Source organism: Scyliorhinus torazame, chromosome 12 (assembly GCF_047496885.1).
Source record: "Scyliorhinus torazame isolate Kashiwa2021f chromosome 12, sScyTor2.1, whole genome shotgun sequence".
In the NCBI taxonomy this organism is placed as follows: Eukaryota; Metazoa; Chordata; class Chondrichthyes; order Carcharhiniformes; family Scyliorhinidae; genus Scyliorhinus; species Scyliorhinus torazame.
Genome location: NC_092718.1, coordinates 61,456,932 through 61,479,187, shown reverse-complemented (window position 1 = coordinate 61,479,187; position 22,256 = coordinate 61,456,932). Strand labels below are relative to the sequence as shown.

General features: G+C 49.4%; 1 protein-coding gene across 3 annotated transcripts in view; it reads left to right on the top strand.

The window, feature by feature from the left end:
• Positions 1-22,256, top strand: part of cemip (cell migration inducing hyaluronidase 1) — a 319,445-nt gene that overhangs the window by 205,554 nt on the left and 91,635 nt on the right. For all 3 annotated transcript variants that reach the window (XM_072468761.1, XM_072468760.1, XM_072468759.1), the window contains exons 12-13: positions 6,769-6,938; positions 7,273-7,482. In XM_072468761.1, coding sequence (XP_072324862.1) covers positions 6,769-6,938; positions 7,273-7,482 — 380 coding nt within the window. The remainder of the gene's footprint in view (positions 1-6,768; positions 6,939-7,272; positions 7,483-22,256) is intronic.

The window sequence follows — 22,256 nt, the reverse complement described above, 5'->3', positions numbered from 1 at the left end:
CAGGCCGGTTCCGCGCGCGGCTGGCACCGCGTTGTACGGCGTGGCCGCCGCCGTGCACATGCGTGGCCTCGGACCCGGACATTCCGCGTCCGTATCTGCAGGTATAGCTGGGGGCTTTACGTGGCGCGACTGCTAGCCCTCCACTGGGCGGAGCATCAGTGCGGGGGCAGCGCCGACTTGCCAAACGTTTCCTCTGGACATTGCCACAAAATCGGAGAATCCAGCCCATGGTTGAGCACAGATACCCTTGCTTGTGTGTAACTGAGCTAAAATTAGACGGTGGCTTTTTATCCAACCCTGATTCATTGTGGACTAATAAAGTCATTCGCCATCACCCACCGGCCATGCTCTGTGCATTTGGAATATTTAAGCTTCCATTCCTGGCTGTCATGAAAATGTGCTGACTCATATCATGTTTTAAAGTTTACGGGGTCATGAAAATATAACTGACCTTCCGAACGGGCTGTAGGCTGAATTTCCTCCTGCAATGATCCAACCCGCATCATCCCGTTGTGATTTTAAGGAGCCATTTATTTTTTCCTGTTCCGGGAATGTGGGTGACGTTGGAAAGGCAACATCTTTTGTGCATCTCTAATCACCCTGAGGCATTAAAAGTCAACCATGAGTGGGAGGCGTAGAGGTACTGACACTGGGCCCGTAATCCAGGGACCCAGGGTAAAGCTCTGGGGGACCTGGGTTCAAATCCCACCAGGACAGATAGTGAAATTTGATTTTTTTAAATTCTGGAATTGGCCCATTGTCATTAAAATCCATCTGGTTCATTAATGGGTGTCTGTCTGTGTGGAATTTGTACCTTCTCCCCCTGTCTGCATGGGTTTCCGCTTGGTGCTCCGGTTTCCTCCCACAGTCCAAAAATGTGCAGATTAGGTGGATTGGCCATGCTAAATTGCCCCTTAGCGTCCAAAGGTTTCTGTGGAGTTCCTGGGTTACGGGGATGAAGTGGAGTCGTGGGCCTGGGTGACTTGATGGGCCAAATGGCCTCCTTCTGCACTGTACTGAGTCTATGATTCTAACGTCCTTTAGGGAAGGAAACCTGGCTTGGCTTACACATGACTCCAGATCCACAGCAATGTGGTTGACTCTTGTGTACCCTCAGGGATGGGCAATAAATGCTGGCCCAGCCAGCGATGCCCACATCCCATGAATTAACTTACAAGTTAACAGAATTATTAACTTCAGCTTCACAACTTGCTCGGGTGAGTTTTGAACTCATGGCACTGAAAGCTCGCTTGTCCCATTTGGAGCAGAGATGGGGCTTTTGCCTCTTTGTGCTGGTGGCTGTTTCTGTACTCTGCAGAGGGGCTGAATAGTGTCACACAGGACATCAGGAGCAACCACAATACTCTTCTTAAAGGCTACCTCATTCCTTTAAAGGGGATCTGTGCTGAATATTATGGCTGAAATCTAAAATGTCTAAAATTGGACACCAGGGCAGCGAGACTACCCAGTTTCACGGATGTGGTACTGGAAGTATTAGAGATGGAAGTGGACAGGCAGGGAGACATCATAGTTCCACAAAGATCAGGGGGCCCTCAAGGAGCATTTTCAGAAGGGAATGGGAGCAATGAGCAAGGATATCAAATCCTGGATACTGGACCCAAGGAGCTGACAACTGTACCATAAGGACCTCACACTTGTGGTCAAGGTCAATGAATGCATCTTCACATGACACCTACCCACCAGGACAGAAGCCTTGAATGCTGCTCAAAGCACCATGCTCCTGTTACACACCCAGGCACTCAGACTGACATATAGCACCCAGATACCCTCAGACACTCACCAATGAAATGAAAATCACTTATTGTCACAAGTAGGCTTCAAATGAAGTTACTCTGAAAAGCCCCTAGTCGCCACATTCCGGCGCCTGTTCGGGGAGGCTGGTACGGGAATTGAACAGTGCTGCTGGCCTGCTTTAAAAGCCAGCTATTTAGCCCTGTGCTAAACCAGTCGCTGGGCCCACTACCTCCGTTTAGACATATCTACGACTGATACATCACCCAGCCTTGATGATACCATTGACATTCTGCCCTCTGTTTCGTACAGGACAAGGTGCCAAACAATGGAAGGGAACAGGTCAGAGCTGGTGGGGCACAAGGACACCTGTATCTCCTGAGCTCTATAGAGGAGATGGTTTCCAGTATCATGATATTAGCTCTGACACAGCACATGGCGTCCAGGGTGGCTGGGGACTGTTTTTTAAAATTAATTTATGGGATATAGGCATCGCTGGCTAGGCCAGCATTTTTTGCCCATTCCTAGTTGCCCTTCAGAGTTGGTAGTGACCTGCCTTCTTGAACTGCTGCAGTCCTTGCTGTGTAGGTACACCCACAGTGCTGTTGGGAAGGGAGTTCCAGGATTTTGATCTAGCGATACTGAAGGAAAGCCGATATATTTCCAAGTCAGGATGATGAGTGACTTGGACGCGAACCTCCAGGTGGTGGGGTTCCCAGGTATCTGCTGCTCTTGTCCTTCTAGATGGCAGTGGTCATGGGTTTGGAAGGTGCTGTCTGAGGAACCTTGGTGAGTTACTGCAGTGCATCTTGTAGATGGTACACACGTATGCCACTGTTCGCCGGTGGTGGAGGGTTTGAATGATTGTGGAAGGGGAGCAATCAAGCGGGCTGCTTTGTCCTGGATGGCGTTGAGCTTCTTGAGTGTTGTTGGAGCTGCACTCATCCAGGCAAGTGGAAAGTAGTCCATTACACTCCTGATTTGTGCCTTGTGAGGTATTAGCCATAGGATTCCCAGGCTTCGACCTATTCGCCACAGTAATAATATGGCTAGTCCAGTTCAGTTTCTGATCAATAGTAACCCCCAGGAAGTTGATTGTGGTGGAATTCAGCGATGGTAATGCCATTGAATGTCAAGGGGTGATGGTTAGATCCTCTCTTGTAGGAGATGGTCATTGCCTGACACTTGTGTGGCACGAATGTAACTTACCACTTGACAGCCCAGCCTGGACATTGTCCAGATCTTGCTGCATTTGGACATAGACTTCTTCATCGTTCTTGAACGATGCACCGCCTCAGCTCCCAGCACACCCTCATTCAGCTGTTGACATGGTGGGTAAACTGCTGATGGTGCAGTCATGGACCTCTTGCTTCTCACCCCACTCCAGCCCCCTTCCCTCACCCCAACCTTCCTCTTCTGAGTTCCTGTGTTCAGACAACCAGCCACAGGAGCACCAGAAAGTGGAGAGAGGGAGAACGACACAACTTGAATGAAGATGCCTCTTAACCTAATCTGACAATCATTGCCACTGACTCAGATACAGGCATTGCGTGCATCGTTAAGGCAGTGCACAGAGTTGGGATTAACACATGGTGAATCATCGGGCACAAGTGGGCTGTAGCCAGGCGAGGGAGAAAGGATAGTTTGTTGCCAGATCACTGGGTATGATCCTACATTACATTCTGTCATACACACTCTGCTGACTCTTTATCAGCTGAACAAACATTTGTGGGGAAGGTGAGGCTAGAATATTGAAGAGACGCAATAAATACACTTCTTGATAAGCGTGCATATCGGTTCTATGAAACAGCTGAGCATTTGCGATGCTGCTGATATCACAATGAAATTTTGGTTATGCTCTGGAAGAATATATTTCCTCTGGCAAGTGCCTTTATGTCACACCTGGAGCACAGTCACAATTTTATACAGTTCAAAGAAATTACACTTCAAAAGTGACATTGTCGATAAATGCAAAATCAAAATTGATTCCAATAGTCAGTGTCTGTTATATTGACCACCCTATTGGGCTCTGATATTCCAGTGACCAAATGCAAAGAATCAAAACTCAGTTCCACTCATTGACCAAATAGGAAAGCTTTCTTATTGGTTCATGGTATGTGGGTGCCACTGGCAAGACCAGCATTCATTGGCTATCCTTAATTGCCCTTGAAAAGGTGATAGTGAGTGAATTTCTTGAACTGCTGGATCCATGTGGTGTTAGGTACATCGACAGTGCCGTTAGGCAGACAGCTTCAGGATTGTGATGAAAAAGTAGTGAAGGAATGATGATACAATGTGTATCTTGGCAGTGAACCTACAGCTGGTGGTTATACCATGCGTTTGCTGCCCTTGTCCTTCTAGCTGGTAGATCTCATGGGTCTGGAAGGTGCTGTCGAAGGAGCCTTGATGAGTGCATCTTGTAGTCTTGTAAATGGTACACACGGCTGCCACTCGGTGGTGGAGGGATTGAATGTTTAAGATGGTGGATGATGTGTCAGTCAAGCGGGTTGCTGGATTGTATCAGGCTTCTTGAATGTTGTTGGAGCTGCACTCATCCAGGTAAGTGGAAAGTATACCATTAAACTCCTGACTTCTGCCTTGTAGGTGGTGAACAGGCTTTGGGGAATCAGGGAGTGAGTTACTTACTGCAGAATTCCCAGCCTCTGACATACTCTGGTAGTTATTTGGGTGCAGTGTAATTCCTGGCCAGTGGTTACCTCCGGAGGGGGATAATAATGCAGTTGAATGTCATGGAGAAATGGTTAGAGCCTCCCTTGTATCTTGGTCATTACCTGGCACTTTGTGTTGCATAATGAGCACATTACCCACTCCTCTCTCCAAATTCCACTGACACTATTTGTAGCTCTCACTCTGATTTAGCTCAGCTTGTCCAATGCAGATCAGAGAGCAAATCAGGGCGGGATTCTCCCGCAATCGGCAGGATGGCCCGCTGTAAGCAGCAAAAACAGCGCGAACCACTCCGGCGTCGGGCCAACCGGAAGTTGCGGAATCCTCTGCACTTCCGGGGGCTAGGCCGGCGGCGGAGGGGTTGGCGCAGCGCCAACCGGTGGCGAAGGGCCGGCGTGGTCCCACGCATGCGCAGAACCGCCGGCGTGGTCCCGCGCATGCGCAGACCGCCCGCCGTGTTCTGGCGCATACGCAGGGGGGTGTCTTCTCCGTGCCGGCCATGGCGAAGCCCTACAGAGGCCGTGAAGGAAGAAGTGCCCCTACGGCACAGGCCCTCCCGTAGATCGATGGGCCCCGCTCATGGGCCAGGCCACCGTGGGGGCCCCTATACCCAGGGGTCGGATCCCCCCGCGCCCCTCCGAGGACTGCACCAGCCAGTCTACCAGCCAGGTCCCGCCGTGTGGGACCATTTCTAATTCACGCTGGCGAGACTGGCCAGTAACCGATGGCTGCTCGGCCCATCGGGGCCCGGAGAATTGCCAGGGGGGCCGCTGCCAACTGCCCCAGACCGGCGCGCCGTAGTCCCCGCCCCTGCCCGAAAACCTACGGGGGGTCGGAGAATTCAGCCCCAAATTCAATTCATTGAGCGTAACTGAGGCCTTAGAGCTGGAAAAAGGCTTTGACCACAGTGCCCATCATAGCAGAGGGTACAGCCCCTTCCTGTCTCAGGTGGGAGATCATTTTGAACATGCAAATCAGGACAATCGTTTCCGATTGCAATTTGGAGGCACTAATAGGTAGAAGGTGTGCCACATTCTCCAGGAGATTCTGGTTTGGCGTGGCCTGGCCAGCAGCTCACTCAGAAACAGCCAGTGTCCGTTCTTAAACTATTGTTGTCTTTTATTGTAGCGGGGGCCAGGAGGGGCAGGGATTGCACATGGTTAAATAGGATATACACCTCAGAAACAGGCCTTTTGTCCCAGCCAGGCAAAGCCAGTGTTTTGTGCTCCACCCAAACCTCCTCTCATCTTTATTCATCTTAATCTATCTTTGGTATGGTGGCACAGCGGTCAGAGCTGCTGCTTCTCAGCGCCAGGGTCCCGGGTTCGATTCCGACCTTGGGTGACTGTCTGTGTGGAGTTTACATCTTCTCCTCTTGGCTGTGTGGGCTTCCTCCGGGTGCTCCCAATTCAGGCTGGTAGACTGGCTGGTTTCCTCCCACAGTCCAAAAATGTCCGGGTTAGGTGGATTGGCCGTGCTAAATTGCCCCTTAATGTCCAGGGATGTGCAGGTTAGGTTATGGGATTACAGGGATAGGGTGGGGTGGACACAGGTAAAATGGGCAGAGTGCTCATTCAAAGGGTCGGTGCAGACTCAAAGGGCCGAATGGCCTCCTTCTGCGTGGTAGGGACTGTATGGTCTATGAAAGTGCATGAATTTTTGTGTCAAATCCAATATTCTGAAGCCATCAAATATCATGAAATAAACCAGACATCACTTAACTAATTTCTTGAAACTATTTTCAGGGTCACTTTCCTGCATTACGTGTTGGTAGATCAATTAAAAGTAGCTGACCAAACATGTGGAAAATTATTCAGTTGTGTAAGAGGATTACCAAAGCTAGTTACAAAATTAAAGTTAGAATATGTCTGCGTATTTATATCCTCACCGATCTTCAGTCTGTGAGCTGGGGTTTGATTTCATTGGAAACTTGCGTGTGGATAAATGCTCCGTGTGAAAGAGAGGTTCATTGCCAGAGCTGCAGTTGGAAGACAGATGTGGAGCTGCCGTTCATGGGTGTATTCTGGCACAGGATCAAGGTACTTTCTGATCCTGCGATTATAGAAAGGCCTGTATGCCCGGATGTCACTGCTCTGTCTGCGGCAGTGGAGGTGAAAACAGCCACAATTTTTTTATACTATTGGTTCTCACCAAGTTGCAGTAGGGGATATGTGCCAGGATGCCCAGCGCGCAATGCGCCCATCTAGATAGTGACAGCAAGAGGTGACAGTGCTTAACATGGAAAGATTTTCTGTACTGTTCATGCCTGAATTGATGAATGGTCCTCTGTGCTGCTACCTGAACTGACCGCATCCTTTACTCTCTTAGGAAAAGCAAAGTACTTGCACGTGGGGAAAGAAATCGATGGCGTTGACATGCGAGCTGAAGTGGGAGTGCTGTCCAGGAATGTTGTAATTATGGGAGAAATGGAGACTCAGTGCTATGGCAATAATGCTTGCAAGTTCTTTGAATTTGACACAGTTGGAGGGCACATTAAGGTAGGTTCCTCCGCGGTAATTTGAAATAATTATTTGATTCCTGACATTGATTGAAATACCAAACTAAAAATCTTAATTGTAGCAAAATGGATCCTTATTAATCTAGACCCTGCAGTGACCGAGGGTACCAACGTCTAATGCATTTCATGTATAACCTAACATTCAGTGCATTTAGTTTCATATGAATTAGCTCGACTTTTCACTGAAATGGCAGAGAGGAATTTCAAACAACCCCACTTCCACTACTCAAATCCCGCAGTTTAATTCAGGATCCTGGAATTTCTTCACAGATGGCGTCAAATGTGTGCTTAAAAGTCCTCCTTGTATTTTCCAGATGGGTGTGGGTTTTAAAGCAGCTCACATTGAAGATGTTGAGCTGAAGCACATGGGCCAGCAGTCAATGGGCCATTATCCCATTCATTTTCACATGACGGGAGACCTGGATGAGAAAGGGGGCTACAACCCTCCAACCTACGTGAAGGGAGTCTCCATTCATGAATCTTTCTCTCGGTGTGTGACCATTCATGGGTCCAATGGACTTCTGGTAAGTGGCGGTTCCATTGATGAGCAAACAATTGTGAGTAAAGTTGCCTCATCTGTTTTTCTGCAATGGAATAAATTTGACATGATTTTCTGTGAAATAGCCATTCTGAATTCTTCGATTTAACCAATGTTAAAGTTTTGGATAGTTAATCTGCAGTAGGACTTTTGTAAAACTCGGTTGTTTGTTCAACAGAAATGTTTTTGTTTGCACAAAATCAAAGCTGACACTCCACTAGTGCTGGGGAGGCAGTGGCATAGTGGTATTATCACTGGACTAGTAGTCCATCTGGTTCACTAATCATAGAATCCCTACTGTGCAGAAGGAGGCCATTTGGCCCATCAAGTCTGCGTTGACCTTCGAAAGGCCCAATCCCCATTCTAGCCCCCCATCCCCACCCTTTAGGGAAGGAAATCTGCCGTCCTTACCTGGTCTAGCCTCTATCTGACACCAGATAACTCTTAAATGCCCTCTGAAATAGCCCCTCGGTTGCATCAAGCCGCTAAAAACAAGTCAATAATGAATGAAACCCAATGGACTACCTAGAAATGACTGCCTCACAGGGCCAGGGTCCCGGGTTAAATTCCGACCTTGGATGATTATCTATGTGGAGTTTGAACATTCTCCCTTTGTCTGTGTGGGTTTCCTCCGGGAGCTCCGGTTTCCTCCCACAGTCCAAAGATGTGCAGGTTGGGTGGATTGGCCATGATAAATTGCCCTTAGTGTCCAAAAAAGGTTAGGTGGGATTACTGGGTTACGAGGATATAGTGGGGGCGTGGGCTTACGTAGGGTGCTCTTTTCAAGGGCAGGTGCAAACTCGATGGGCCAAATGGCCTCCTGCACTGTAACTTCTTTGATTCTATATTAATACTGTGGCTACAAGAGAAGGGCAGAGTCTAGGAATCCTGAAACAAATATCTAATCTCCTGGCTCCCTAAAGTTTTTCCACCATCGAAAGGTACAAGTCAGGAGTGTGATGGAATATTCTCCACTTGCCTGTATGAGTCCAGCTCTAAAAGCACTCAAGAGGATTGACACCATCCATGACTAGACAACCTGCTTGACTGGCACCCCATCCACAAACATTCAATCCCTCCACCACCGGTGCAGCAGCAACCGTGTGTACAAGATACACTGCAGGAATTCATCAAGATTCCTTAGGCAGCAACTTCTAAACACACAACCACTACCACCTAGGACAAGGCATCAGATGCATGGGTACACCATCAACTGGAGATTCCCCTTCAAGTCACTCACCATCCTGACTTGGGAATATATCATGGTTCCTTCACTGTCACTGGGTCAAAATCCTGGAACTCCCTCCCTAACAGCACTGTAGGTGTATCTACACTTCAGGGACTGCAACGATTGAAGGAAGCTCACCACCACCATCTCGAGGGTAACTAGGGATGAGCAGTAAATATTGGCCTAGCCAGTGATGCTCATATCCCATGAATGAATAAAAAAATACTGTTGCAGCTGCTATCCTTCAAAATGATACGTTAAACCTGTCTGCCTTTTTAGATGAATGAAATGAAATGAAAATCGCTTATTGTCACAAGTAGGCTTCAAATGAAGTTACCATGAAAAGACCCTAGTCGCCACATTCCGGCGCCTGTTCGGGGAGGCTGGCACGGGAATTGAACCGTGCTGCTGGCCTGCCTTGGTCTACTTTAAAAGCCAGCAATTTAGCCCTGTGCTAAACACACCCCCATGTTCTGGTTAATATTTATCCCTGAACGAACTTCACAAACAAAAAGATTATCTGGTCATTATCACATTGCTGTTTGTGGAAGCTTGCTGTGCACAATTTGACCACCAAGTTTCCTAGATTACATCACTTCCATCAATGTATTGTCCGTGAAGCATTTTGGGATGTCCTGTGGTGGTTAAAGGTGCTCTATAGAAGATATTGCTTCATATTTATCTGCAGAATCTTTTCAAACACTCGCCTGGTGTTTAAATAAAAGCAGTCCCCTCTGTCTGCCACTTCTGTGTTCAGTACGCCCTCGAAATTTGAAATGGATGTTCAAAAGTAATATTCCTTTGAGTATTCAGTAGTCACAAAGAGAAGGCCCAATCCCCGCTCTAGCCCCACATCCCCACCCTCAAAACGAGAGTCAAAACAAATGGTTTATTACTAAAGTAAAGTATATACAAGTCCCAGTCCCAGTCGGGACTACTCCGCAGCCCGGCTCCTATCTGGGCCAGCTTTTAATGTCCCTGAGTTAACTATCCCTCTGATGGGTCTCCGTCCTTCAGCGGCGTAACTCATACGAGGGTCATGGGGAAATTAATCAGATATCAACCCCATGGGTCTCATGTTTAGATTTACTTGGTTATAGTTTGCGTTTACTCGGTTATAGGTTGGTCTCCAAAATGAAAAGATCCCGAGAATGGACTGCCTTTATTTAAACACCAGGTGAGTGTTTAAAGAGATTCTGTGGGCAAATATGAAGCAAAAGCTTTTATAGAGCACCTTTAACCACCACAGGACATCACAAAATGCTTCACGGACAATAAATGCTGGTCTGTCCGGCTGCTGCGCTCCCATTTATCCAGTGCCAAACAGTTGCCTTTCCTCATGCTGGGGTTCAGGTATCTGCCAGAGAAGTCTGTGCGCAGTGTGCAAGGCTGGGGAATTAATAATAATAATCGCTTATTGTCACAAGTAGGCTTCAATGAAATTACTGTGAAAAGCCCCTAGTCGCCACATTCCGGCACCTGTTCGGGGAGGCTGGTACAGGTATTGAACCCGCGCTGCTGGCATTATTCTGCATTACAAGCCAGCTATTTAGCCCACTGTGCTAAACCAGCCCCTGTATTATATCACGGTTCCACTGAAATGAAAAGGAAACTTTGCTGTCTAATCTCAGCTTGGTCTCTCAATTCAGTCAGAACAGACAACGTGTTAAAACCCAACTGCACATTGGAACATCAATCAGGGCACCTGATTCAAATCTGGTGTTTGCTTCAGGGAAGAGTCGAAGCACCCAGTGTAAACACCACGTCAGTGGCTCTGCTCTGTTTGTAACCAGCAGTTTGGAACAGACAATTCTGTAAGCTTGGTCTGGCTGCGGTTAATCTTTTATCTGACTCTTCCCTTTGCAAATCTTTCGTACAGGCAAGCAAGCAGCTTTCAAATATCTCTGGAATTAATCTCTCTTTGATTTCAGTGTTAGCTAGCTAGATACACCCATAGTTGGTAACAATAGAAATGTAACGTGTTGTTTTTCAATGCGTGTGAGCCACACACAAACGGAATATTGGTTCAGTGTTACAAATGCAACGGCATGACCTCTTAGTGCACCACACCCCCAAAGTGCATGGCATTGGTGAACTTGGAGCACACAGATGGAGCTTTTAAAGAATTTGGCCGAAATTAAACTTGTGAGAAATATTTTTGAGCTGTACGGACGGTCTTGCCTCTTAAATCTTGATTGCTTTCTAGATTGCAGTCTAGATATCTCTCTCCAGATAAGGGGCTGAATTCTGGACCTTGTCAAGGTTGGGAGTAGGTAGCTGGGCCTGGGAATATCTGTGCTGGTAGGCGTGCTGGTATTCTGACCTTCTTCCCAATACCTGCCACCTTTGGCGAGGCAGATTCTGGGCTGGAAGCACGTCCACTCCCCATAAGGTGGGTAGACAATTAAGTTCATTAAAATCCTTGTTAACCACAGTTAAAGGAGGTCAACTGGCATTCTCCAGACAGTTTCCAGTTTCTGAATACGATTGCCTGGAGAGTTGGCCACCAGCCTGATGCTGGATGCCTAGTCAAAGGGGCCCGGTTTAGCTCAGTTGGCTGGATGGCTGGTTCGTGATGCAAAGCAAGGCCAACAGCACTGGTTCAATTCCCATGAAACCTTCTCAACCCCGTCCCTTGCCTGAGGTGTGGTGACCCTCCGGTTAAATCGCTGCCAGTCGGCTCCCTTCCCTCTACTGCGAAAGCAGGCTATGGTCATCTGGGAGTAAGGTGACTTTACTTTAGTCAAAGACCACCTGTTGAGGATTTCCTCCTCACCGTACCCTCATCGCCCCACTACATTGGTGGCCTAGCAGCCTTTTTTATTTGTGTTGAAGCACCCTCTCCGTGACTTACATTAACTACTGCTTGTTGCTTCTCTCAACCCAGAGGCCTCTGCTTGGCTGTCCAGCTGTAAGAGCCACTCCACCACTTAATTGGACAGGGAACCTGCCTTTACATCAATTAATGGTGAGCCCAGGTCAAATTCCCAAGTAGTGACCAAGAGGCAGGTTTGAGACCCGAGAACAATCCTGGCTCCTGTTTCCCACCCCTGTGGGAAGAATCCAGTCCTTGAGCACAAAATATGGGCTGGTATTCCACTGTGCTATTGAGGGAGTGCTACACTGTTGAAGGATCCATCTTTCAGATGAGGAATTAAACTGAGGCTCTGTCAGTTTTAGCGACATAAGCACGGGCACAAGTTTTGAATGGGGTGTGGAGTCGAGACTACAAGACTGATCCTAATAGTAGAGGGAATGAGTAGAGGTGAGCAAAGTTTACAATTAAGAAGGAAGGAGGTTAATGGGGGTCTTGTTGGTGACATGCAAGATAGTAAATGGTAGCAGTGAATATGAATAGTCAGGAGCAGTGAATATGAATAATTTTGTCGGGAAGAATGTTAAGGAGGGACAATGTGGTGGGGGAGCCATAGTGCAAGAGAAATCAGATCCATTGGGTCAAATAGCCTCTTCCTGTGTTGACTATTCTTCATCGCTCAACAAAATCATGTTAAAAGAAACAAAGTGTGACAGGACATGGTATTATGGATGAGCCAAAGCTAATCAAGTGGTTGATGCCATCTGTGAATCACAGCAAATGGTGTTTGTGTTCTAAGAGGTTTACAGACTCTTTATCCTTGATGCTGGCCTCCCCTCAGTCACCAACACTGTAGAGCAATGGGCTAATGGATATATTAATGAGACCGTGATGCTATTAATGATGTAACCGTGACATCCATAGTTAGGTGACCTCAAGAGAGCTCGGAGCACGACAGTCTGTGTCCTGCACATCATGGTGCTTACCCTGAAGCCCCCTTTTTTTTTTAACAAAAATATACTTCATTCGTAAAATATCTGAAAGAACATTACACACATTTCAAAATGGCCATTACACAAAGTTCAGTAATATTCAGGATTTCTACATATGTCATGTTGCGCCCTTGAGGTGCATCAGAGAAACATTACAGACATTTCAAATGGTGCAAAGGCATTTAAGTAGTCTACCCCCTTCAATGTAGCTCAGAATGTATTGCTTACAGTTAAACTCTACTGACGATTTCAAATCTGTCACGGGGAACACAGCTTTATCAAGGTTCGTCAGGCCAAGAAAACATGGTCTGGGGTAGGGTTAAAAATGTAAAGTTGCAGAACACATCTCCAACGCGCTGTTGCCATTCTAATGGCAACGGTTATGTGACATTTGTGAGTCTGCCCTTTTGCAAGTTGGAACACCTCATTAGAATATTTAAATCAGGCTTCCGCAGTGCAGTTGGGGGTCTGATTTAAATGTGAGAGCTGCCAGTCTTTCTCCACCTGTGAAAGAGCTGACCGGTTAGAGCTCTTTCCACACTGAAACGGAAAACGCCGACCAATCAGCAGATCTCACAGCACCTGTGGAGGGAGAATGAAGCTAACATTTCGAGTCTGGATGGCTCATTGTCAAAACTAGAGAGAACTGGAAATAGACACCTTTGCCAGCCGAACTACTCCCACCTCGGCGCGCTTCACGAAAACGGCGGTGACCAGTGCCCCACAAGCTTCCTGGTACCTTACCGCCACTGGACTACCGTCCCCTTCCCAAGCGGTCGAGGGAATCACTACCTGAAGGAATGGACTTTGGGGGTAGGGGGGGAGGGGTGTTAAAACCCCCTCAGGTGCCAAAACCTACATTGTATATGGTTCTCCTCCTACACCTTGGAGTATGAACTCCCCAGGTGTAGGAGGGGAACCGTATACAATGTAGGGTTTGGCCCCTGAGGGGTCGTAACAGTTCAACTTTTTATATCAAAATATTTCAACCATGGTTCTGTAGACATGTGAGCTACTGTGATGGAGAAAATAGATTTCTTTCCTATAGTTCAAAGGGCTATTACAAAAGAGTGCATTGAATCAATTGTACCTGTTGTTGCTGACACAGTCACATAGTGGGGAATCTGGCCAATCTGGCTTCATTAAAATCCCTTTAAAGGTTACATTCCTTTTAGACGAGTAATCAGTGCATTCAGCGGTCGAGTCTGCACTTTCATTTATCCTTTCCTCTGAAGGTTTGTGGTCTTGGAAGGGAAAGGTATAAAATGGCAAACTTAACTTTAAACGGCTATCATACAACTCACTGACAAATTAGTCCCATTTCTTTAACAACCACAACATGACTTGGATTACTGTAATGACTTAGATCAGGCCTTTGAGATTGGCCAATTGGAATGCAAGTTCCCTGATTATTGGGCCAATCAGGGAACCTTTTCTTTGTATCTAACAGGAAGTGTCAGATCCTCTGCACTCCCGGTGTCGACAGCAAGCTGAATGCACCTGGTTGTACTGCTGTTGGTTTTGTTAATAAACAGGATTCTGGTGTAGGGACTGTGGTAAACCACTGTTGCACCTCTATTAGGTGATGTACGGTAGGATCTGTACTACAGGTACATTGGTAGTCCCTGCCTGCTGGCTCTGCCCAGTAGGCGGAGTATAAATAGGTGAGTCCTCCATGCTGCAGCCATTTCGCCAGCTGCTGTGGGAGGCCACACATCTTAGAGCAATAAAGCCTCAGTTGTACCCAACTCAAGTCTTAGTGCAATTGATCGTGCATCAATTTATTGCTCTACGATTTTCAAAAGATGGACCTCCGTATCAAACCGGATCGCCTGCAGCTGGATCCGCATTCAAGCGACGCCAAAAAGGACATTCAACACTGGCTAGCTTGTTTCGAGGCGTACATCAACTTGGCGTCCACCCCTGTCTTGGAGGCTTAGAAGATACAGATCCTGTACTCAAGGTTGAGCTCCAGCGTCTTTCCGCTAATTCAGGATGCGCCGAACTACGCCGAAGCCATGACGCTTCTCAAGGAGAATTACGCTCAGAAGACGAACACGCTCTTCGCCAGGCACGTACTCGCCACTTGCGCTCAACTCCCTGGTGAGTCCATAGAAGACTTCTGGCGGGCCCTAATCCCACTCGTCTGGGACTGTGATTGTCAAGCCGTTACGGCCACTGAACATTCAAACCTCCTTATGCGGGACGTGTTTGTTACGGGGATCGAGTCGGACCTCATATGCCAGCGACTGTTAGAGGGGGCCACGTTCGACCTAGCGGAGACAAAGAAACTAGCGCTCTCCATGACGGTCGCCTCACGCAACGTTCAGGCCTACACCCCCAGCCGCGGCTCACCCCTCCTACGCATCGTGGACCCCACAGACGACTGCCCCAGCAGGGGCCTTACCCAGCCAATACACCTGCGCCACGCGCCAGACAGCAAACCCCGGGGGTCCCCGATGTTATTTCTGCGGCCAGCAGAAACACCCTCGCCAACGCTGCCCAGCCCGCGCTGCCCTTTGTAAGGCTTGCGGCAAGAAGGGGCACTTCGCCGCGGTGTGCCAGGCCCTTACCGTCGCCGCTATCATCCCCACCCCCCTCATTTACAGACAATGGGCGCCGCCCTTCAAGGCAGACGGCCGCCTCTATCACTTCCTCAGGGTTCCCTTCGGCGTCACCAATGGCGTCTCGGTCTTCCAAAGGGAGATGGACCGAATGGTCGACCGGTACGATTTGCGGGCCACCTTTCCGTACCTAGACAATGTCACCATCTGCGGCCATGATCAGCAGGACCACGACGCCAACCTTGCCAAATTTCCCCACACCGCCAAGCTCCTAAACCTCACCTACAACAAGGAGAAGTGCGTGTTTAGCATGACCCGCTTAGCCATCCTCGGCAATGTGGTCCAGAACCGAGTTCTGGCGCCCGATCCCGACCGCATGCACCCCCTCATGGAACTCCCCCATCCCCACTGCCCCAAGACCCTCAAACGCTGCCTGGGCTTCTTTTCATACTACGCTCAGTGGGTCCCAAACTATGCGGACAAGGCCTGCCCACTCATACAGTCCACCCATTTTCCCCTGACGGCCGAGGCACAACAGGCCTTCGCCCGTATCAGAGCCGATATCGCCAATGCCGGCATGCATGCAGTAGACGAGACACTGCCCTTTCAAGTAGAGAGCGACGCATCAGACATCGTCCTAGCCGCCACCCTCAATCAGGCAGGCAGACCCGTGGCATTCTTTTCCTGCACCCTTCATGCCTCAGAAATTCGGCACTCATCCGTCGAAAAAGAGGCCCAAGCTATTGTTGAAGCTGTGCTGCATTGGAGGCATTACCTGGCCGGCAGGAGATTCACTCTCCTCACTGACCAACGGTCGGTAGCTTTCATGTTCAATAACACAGCGGGGCAAGATCAAGAATGATAAGATCTTGAGGTGGAGGATCGAGCTCTCCACCTCCAATTACGAGATTTTGTATCGCCCCAGACGCCCTATCCCGAGGTACATGTGCCAGCGCACAGGTAGACCAACTCCAGACCATGCACGACAGTCTTTGTCACCCGGGAGTCACACGGTTGTACCATTTCATAAAGGCCCGCAATCTGCCCTACTCCGTCGACGAAATACAGACAATCACCAGGGACTGCCAGGTCTGTGCGGAGTGCAAGCCGCACTTCTACCGGCCGGACTATGCGTGCCTGCTGAAGGCCTCCCGCCCCTTTGAGCGCCTCAGTGTGGATTTCAAAGGACCCCTCCCCTCCACCAACCGTAACACGTATTTTCTCAGTGCGGTCGATGAGTACTCCAGATTCCCCTTCGCCATCCCATGCCCTGTGACGTCTGTCACCATCATCAAAGCCCTTAACACAATTTTTCCTCTGTTCGGTTTCCCCGCCTACATCCACAGTGACAGGGGATCCACATTCATGAGTGATGAGCTGCGTCGTTTCCTGCTCAGCAGGGGTATCGCCTCCAGCAGGAGGTCCTCCCTGATGCACTACACTCCATTCGGTCACTACTGTGCTCCACCACTAACAACACACCCCATAAACGTCTTTTTGCCTTCCCAGAAAGTCCACATCCGGGGTGTCGCTCCCGACTTGGCTCGCAGCTCCAGGACCCGTCCTGCTCCGTAGGCCTGTCCGACTCCACAAGGCGGACCCATTGGTGGAAAGGGTGCAATTGCTCCATGCAAACCCCCAGTACGCCTACGTGGCGTACCCCGACGGCCGCCAGGATACTGTCTCCCTCAGGGACCTGGCACCAGCAGGTCACACACACACACACACACACACACACACACACACCCGGCCGGGCACCACCCTCTCTTTCTCCGGCTCTCCCAGCAGCAACCCCCCCGGGACCATCTGTCCTTCCCCTGCCCACGCTCGAGGATGAAGAGGATTTCAGCACGCTCCCGGAGGCTCCAGACATCGGACCAGCATCGGCATCGCCGCCACCACTACGTCGCTCCCAGCGGCACATCAAGGCCCCAGACCGGTTAAACCTCTAACTGGTCCACCGAACTTCAAAAGACATTTTTTTTCCACAAATTGTAAATGTAACTGTAAAAAGAAAAACCATTGTTGTATATAGTTCTCCACCATCCCCGCCGAACTCAATTTTAACAGGGGGTGAATGTGGTAAACCACTGTTGCACCTCTATTAGGTGATGGACGGTAGGACCTGTACTGCAGGTGCATTGGTAGTCCCTGTCTGCTGGCTCCGCCCAGTAGTCAGAGTATTAATACGTGTGTCCTTCATGCTGCAGCCATTTCGCCAGCTGCTGTGGGAGGCCACACATCTTAGAGCAATAAAGCCTCAGTTGTACCCAACTGAAGTCTTTGTGCAATGGATCGTGCATCAGGGACCTCTGCCTCCATGGACTTATTACAATTACTTAGGCTGAAAGAAGCTGTCAGAGGTCTTGTGGCGCAGTGGATAGCATTCCTGTCTCTGAGCCATGAACTCCAGGTTCAAATCCCATCAATGTCCAAGGAAAGTGTGTTCATAACACAGCCAAGCAGGTTGAGAAACAACCTGCAAATACTCCCATGGAAGAATGCGGGCAATTTCTGGTCAGTCATGTTTGAGCAGCACAGTAGTACAGCCATTAGCACTGTTGCTTCACAGTGCCAGGGACCCGGGTTCGATTCCTGGCTTGGGTCACTGTCTGTGCGGTGTCTCCACATTCTCCCCGTGTCTCCGTGGGTTTCTTCCAGGTTCTTCGGTTTCCTCCCACAAGTCCTGAAAGACGTGCTTGTTAGGTGAACTGAACATTCTGAATTCTCCCTCAGAGTACCCGAACAGGCGCCGGAGTGTGGCGACTAGGGGATTTTCGCCCATTCTGCCCATTCGCATTTCCCAGTTTCGCTGTCACTCAATGGAGAATCCTACCCACTGTGTCCTTGCAATATCTGTTACACATGGCAATTCCATAGTCTGAATTGTATAATTCAAGGTATCCAGTAAAATGGGGGAACTGTAACTTTTAAAATGTTTGCAGTGTACTATCTAGTATTTAAGGATGCCCAAATTATCCTCTTCGGCACCTTTTCAATATGGCACCCGGACACGACTGCAGACTCCACGCCATCCCAGCCTGCTCAGCCACTGTCTTCGGCGTAAAACACCTCACTTCATAATTAATGAGGTCGGGGCTACAAGACGTGATGTGTTATCCTGCCAGCCGCCACAACGGGAAATACTCCACGTTCCCACCCCTGCCACAGCAATTCATCTCAAAATGGGAGAATTCTGCCCTTGGGCCTCTACACGAGGTTGGAGCTTCTCCTCCATCCAGGTCTCTCTCACCTCTCCATCATGTGATCTTACATCATTGTTACATCAGCATCAGGTGTGCTTCCGATGTTAACCCTTTACATCAGTCAGTTTGACTCGGTCTCCATTTCCTCTTCCTGGCTCCAGCCACCATCAGAGACTTCGTGCTGCCCTCCTCATGGCCTTGTCTCCTTTCCACGCTCACCGCTTGGCATCTGGCTCGGTATCTCAACTAGCGAAATACAATACTCCCTGCAGGGAGGAGCCCACAGGGGCTGACCATTTCCCCTGCTCGGTGCTCTCCCATATCGTCACCATCTGCTGTCGGAGGCCCCACTACACTCTTCCCTGCTTGAGAGTTGCCATCCTGGCAACTCAATATGTCACATGGTAACAGCTAACTGAGCAATCGTGGAATTAGCAAGTTCTATTGAGTTATGACAGCTAGGGTATTCGAGACTAATTTGGTAGGAGCATTCCCTGCGAGCCTCATGATCTAGGAAAATGGTATGGATTGGGATGATATCTGACATGTGCTGGAGATGACTTTCTTAGCTCTTCTTACGAAGAACCTTGGCTCACGTAGGGATCTAGGTCGGCCATGTCTCCAGGGCAGCCTCCCATCAACACTGCTTACTCCAGGGCAGCCTCCCTGCCTGACATCTCCTTACAGCACCAGATTTGGCCTCTTCACACCCGGAATTTCTGACACATACAATCCAGGATTTCCCATTGCTATCCGACTTTTCTTCACTCAGGTCACCACTGGCAACCGCTTCAGGTTCCGCTACGCTGTTCAATGAGCTGCCTGATCCTATGTCAGCCACCAAACCTTTGACTTTGAGCAACTCCCCTCTGGGGATGGTCTTCTGTGGTTTCCCTCCAGTTGCAGGTCGGATGTCAATGGTGTGACCAAGGGTCTTGAGCTGCTTTCCTGCTTGGGTCAAATGTCTCACATTCTGGCAGTGATCAGCAGACACCCCTCACCAGTAATGCCACCATCTAGTGAGTGCAGCTGTGTTCTCCAATACGCAGTGTCCCGCCTGACTGTGAACACATGCAACACCTGACTCTGCAGACTGCCGGAAAGGATGTCATGAGCCAGTCGATGGAGAACTCCACCCTCTTGCCTGATCCTCTTCCAGCACCTCAGCAGTGTACATGTCCATTTGGACTCCCTTGTTAGACAGTGTTGTCGGTGGATGTTTAGTCTTCCAGTGAAATCTCACGATGCCTTCATCTGTGCTGAGATGAATGATAAAGGTGAAACAATACATGGCTCAACCCCTGGATCAGTTTTGGATCTCCCTCATAAATACATCGGTGATTCTTTAACGATTCCCTCTCGGATTTCACAGAGGATTGGGGTGGGAATGCTGCTGTTTTCCTGAGGCTTGGCCGTAAATCTCTCTAAACTGGCAAAATTGGGTGGCCTTCCTCTTCAGTCAGCTAGCTAAGAGCCTCAGGTTTTCGCTTCCTTTGCTGGGCGTGTATCTTCTCTGGTGGGGGAACGAGGAATGGAGTTGTGCTGGACGGGGTCTCCATGCCTGACATCTGTGGCGTTTATGGTTTTTGAAGGCAGTCTTGTTGGAAGTGCACAACCTCGTTACAATTCCAGTACCTCTTTGGAGTAACCCTTGGGCATGCTCGGTGGCTTCCTGTAGAGATAGGACTGGATTTGTGCTTGCTGTGCAGTAATACGTTTCTTGTGCCTCCTCAGTCTGAGGCCTACATCCCTGTCTGTGCTGACAGTCATCTCCCTGATTGTGGTCTCTCTCCTGGTCTTATCTTTCCCCATGATCTGGATGATGTAACCACACAGGTCAAAGAAGGACAGTCGGGGTTTGTCACTGTTAAGTCTCCTCATCTCCAACCAGATATTTCCATCCTTCACAATTTCAGCCAGGCGATCTTTCAGATGTGTGATCCCTGGTCAATGTGAAGGAAGGATCCAGGAGGACGTCGAACAACTTCATGAGTTGCAGGGCTACAGAGACCCTGGGCAGGATTCTCTCATCGCGTGACTCCGCCCCGATGCCGGTCCGCCGATTCTCCGGTGAGCGGAGAATCAGCGCCCATTGGCGCCGGCGCGATTGGCATGGCGCCGGTCGGGGGCCACTCTACACGGCCCCTTCCCAGCGATTCTCCGCCCGGGATGGGCTGAGTGGCCGCAAAAACTATTCCGAGTCCCGCCGGCGCCGTCCACGTGTGGTCTTATCCGGCGGGACCTCGGCGTGCATCCTTTCTGGGGCGGCCTGGTTGGGGGGGGGGAGATGTGGTCCGCTGTGGCCTGGCCCACGATCGGGGCCTACCGATTGGCGGGCCGGCCACACGGGCTGGGGACTCTTTTGCTCCGAGCCGGCTTTCGACATCTTCGCCTCTCCACAGTATTTCCTGGTGAGCTTTCCTGCACAGATGTTCCACCATGAATGCCACTCGCTCCCTCTCGTTGAGGCCCCTGGATGCCATGACCAGCTGTGCGTCGCCGATCTAGTTTACGGCCGCCAGATCATTGGACATCTCCAGTCTTCCCCCAAACCTCTCCAGCTTCCTACTCGTTGGCAGGTAAAATATCCGTGATGGGATATTCAGACCACCCTCCATTACGTTAAAGGAGAGATTTCTGGTTATCGGTGAACTCTGGGCTTCGTCCCGTGAAGCCTGCACCCCTGCTGGAGTTGCAGCTCCTTCGCTGACAGGGGCAGTTTCTATTCTTCCACTGGGGGATGGATCTCGGCCAGGCACCTTTCCATTTCATCCACCTTGACTGGCGTCCACCTTGACTGGATGCCGATGAAAGGGTCGTGGAGGCAGATACCCTCATAACATTTTAAGAAGTATTTAGATATGCCCTTACTGATGCGTAGGCATACAGGCTACGGGCCAAGCAGTGGAAAATGGGATCTGAATAGTTAGCTGGTTCTTTATGACTGGCATAGAGTCGATGGGCTGAAGGGCCTTTTCTATGCAGTAGACCTCTAGACTCCAAAGGTATTAAGGAACATGAAGGCAAAGGATATGACGTTCGGATGTAGATCAGCAATAATCGCATTTTAAATTTAAAAAAATTTCCAATTCAGGGGTAATTTAGCGTGGCCAATCCGCGTACCCTGCACATCTTTGGGTTGTGGAGGCGAGACCTACGCAGACACGGGAGAATGTGCAAATTCCATAAGAGACAGTGACCCGGGACCAGGATCGAACCAGGGTCCTCAGCGCGGTGAGGCAGCAGTGCTAACCACTGCGCCGCCGTGCCGTGCCGTCCTAGCAATAACCTCATTGAATGATAGAGCAGGCTGAAGGGGGTAAACAGCCACTCCTATTTCTATGTTCCTATGTTCTCTGTTCACCCGAGAGGGCAGTTGGGTTCCTGATTTAATGTCCATTCTAAATGATAGCACCTCCCTCGGTGCTGCAGCAAGACTATGTGCTCACGTTGCTGGAGTAGATTCTGGCTCAAAGATGAGAGAAGGTGTAAATTTATGGGATTTTCTTGATCAACGTGGCCCCAGTGACTCACAGACCAGAAGACGAAGATTGGGTCTGTGAAACTACAGGAAAGCTAACATTTCGATTTTACATCATGACAGCTGCATGGAATATAAAGCTGCAATTTACGTCGTCAATTTTGCAGTGTGACCGGTGTGGTGTCATTAGACCGCCCCCTTTACCATAGAATCATAGATATTTACAGTGCAGAAGGAGGACATTTGGCCCATCGAGTCTGCACCAGCTCTTGAAAAGAGCACCCTACTTAAGCCCACACCTCAACCCTATCCCCTTAACCCAGTAACCCCACCTCACCTTTTTGGTCACTAAGGGCAATTTATCATGGCCAATCCACCTAACCTGCACATCTTTGGACTGTGGGAGGAAACCGGAGCACCCGGAGGAAACCCACGCACACACGGGGAGAACGTGCAGACTCTGCACAGACCATG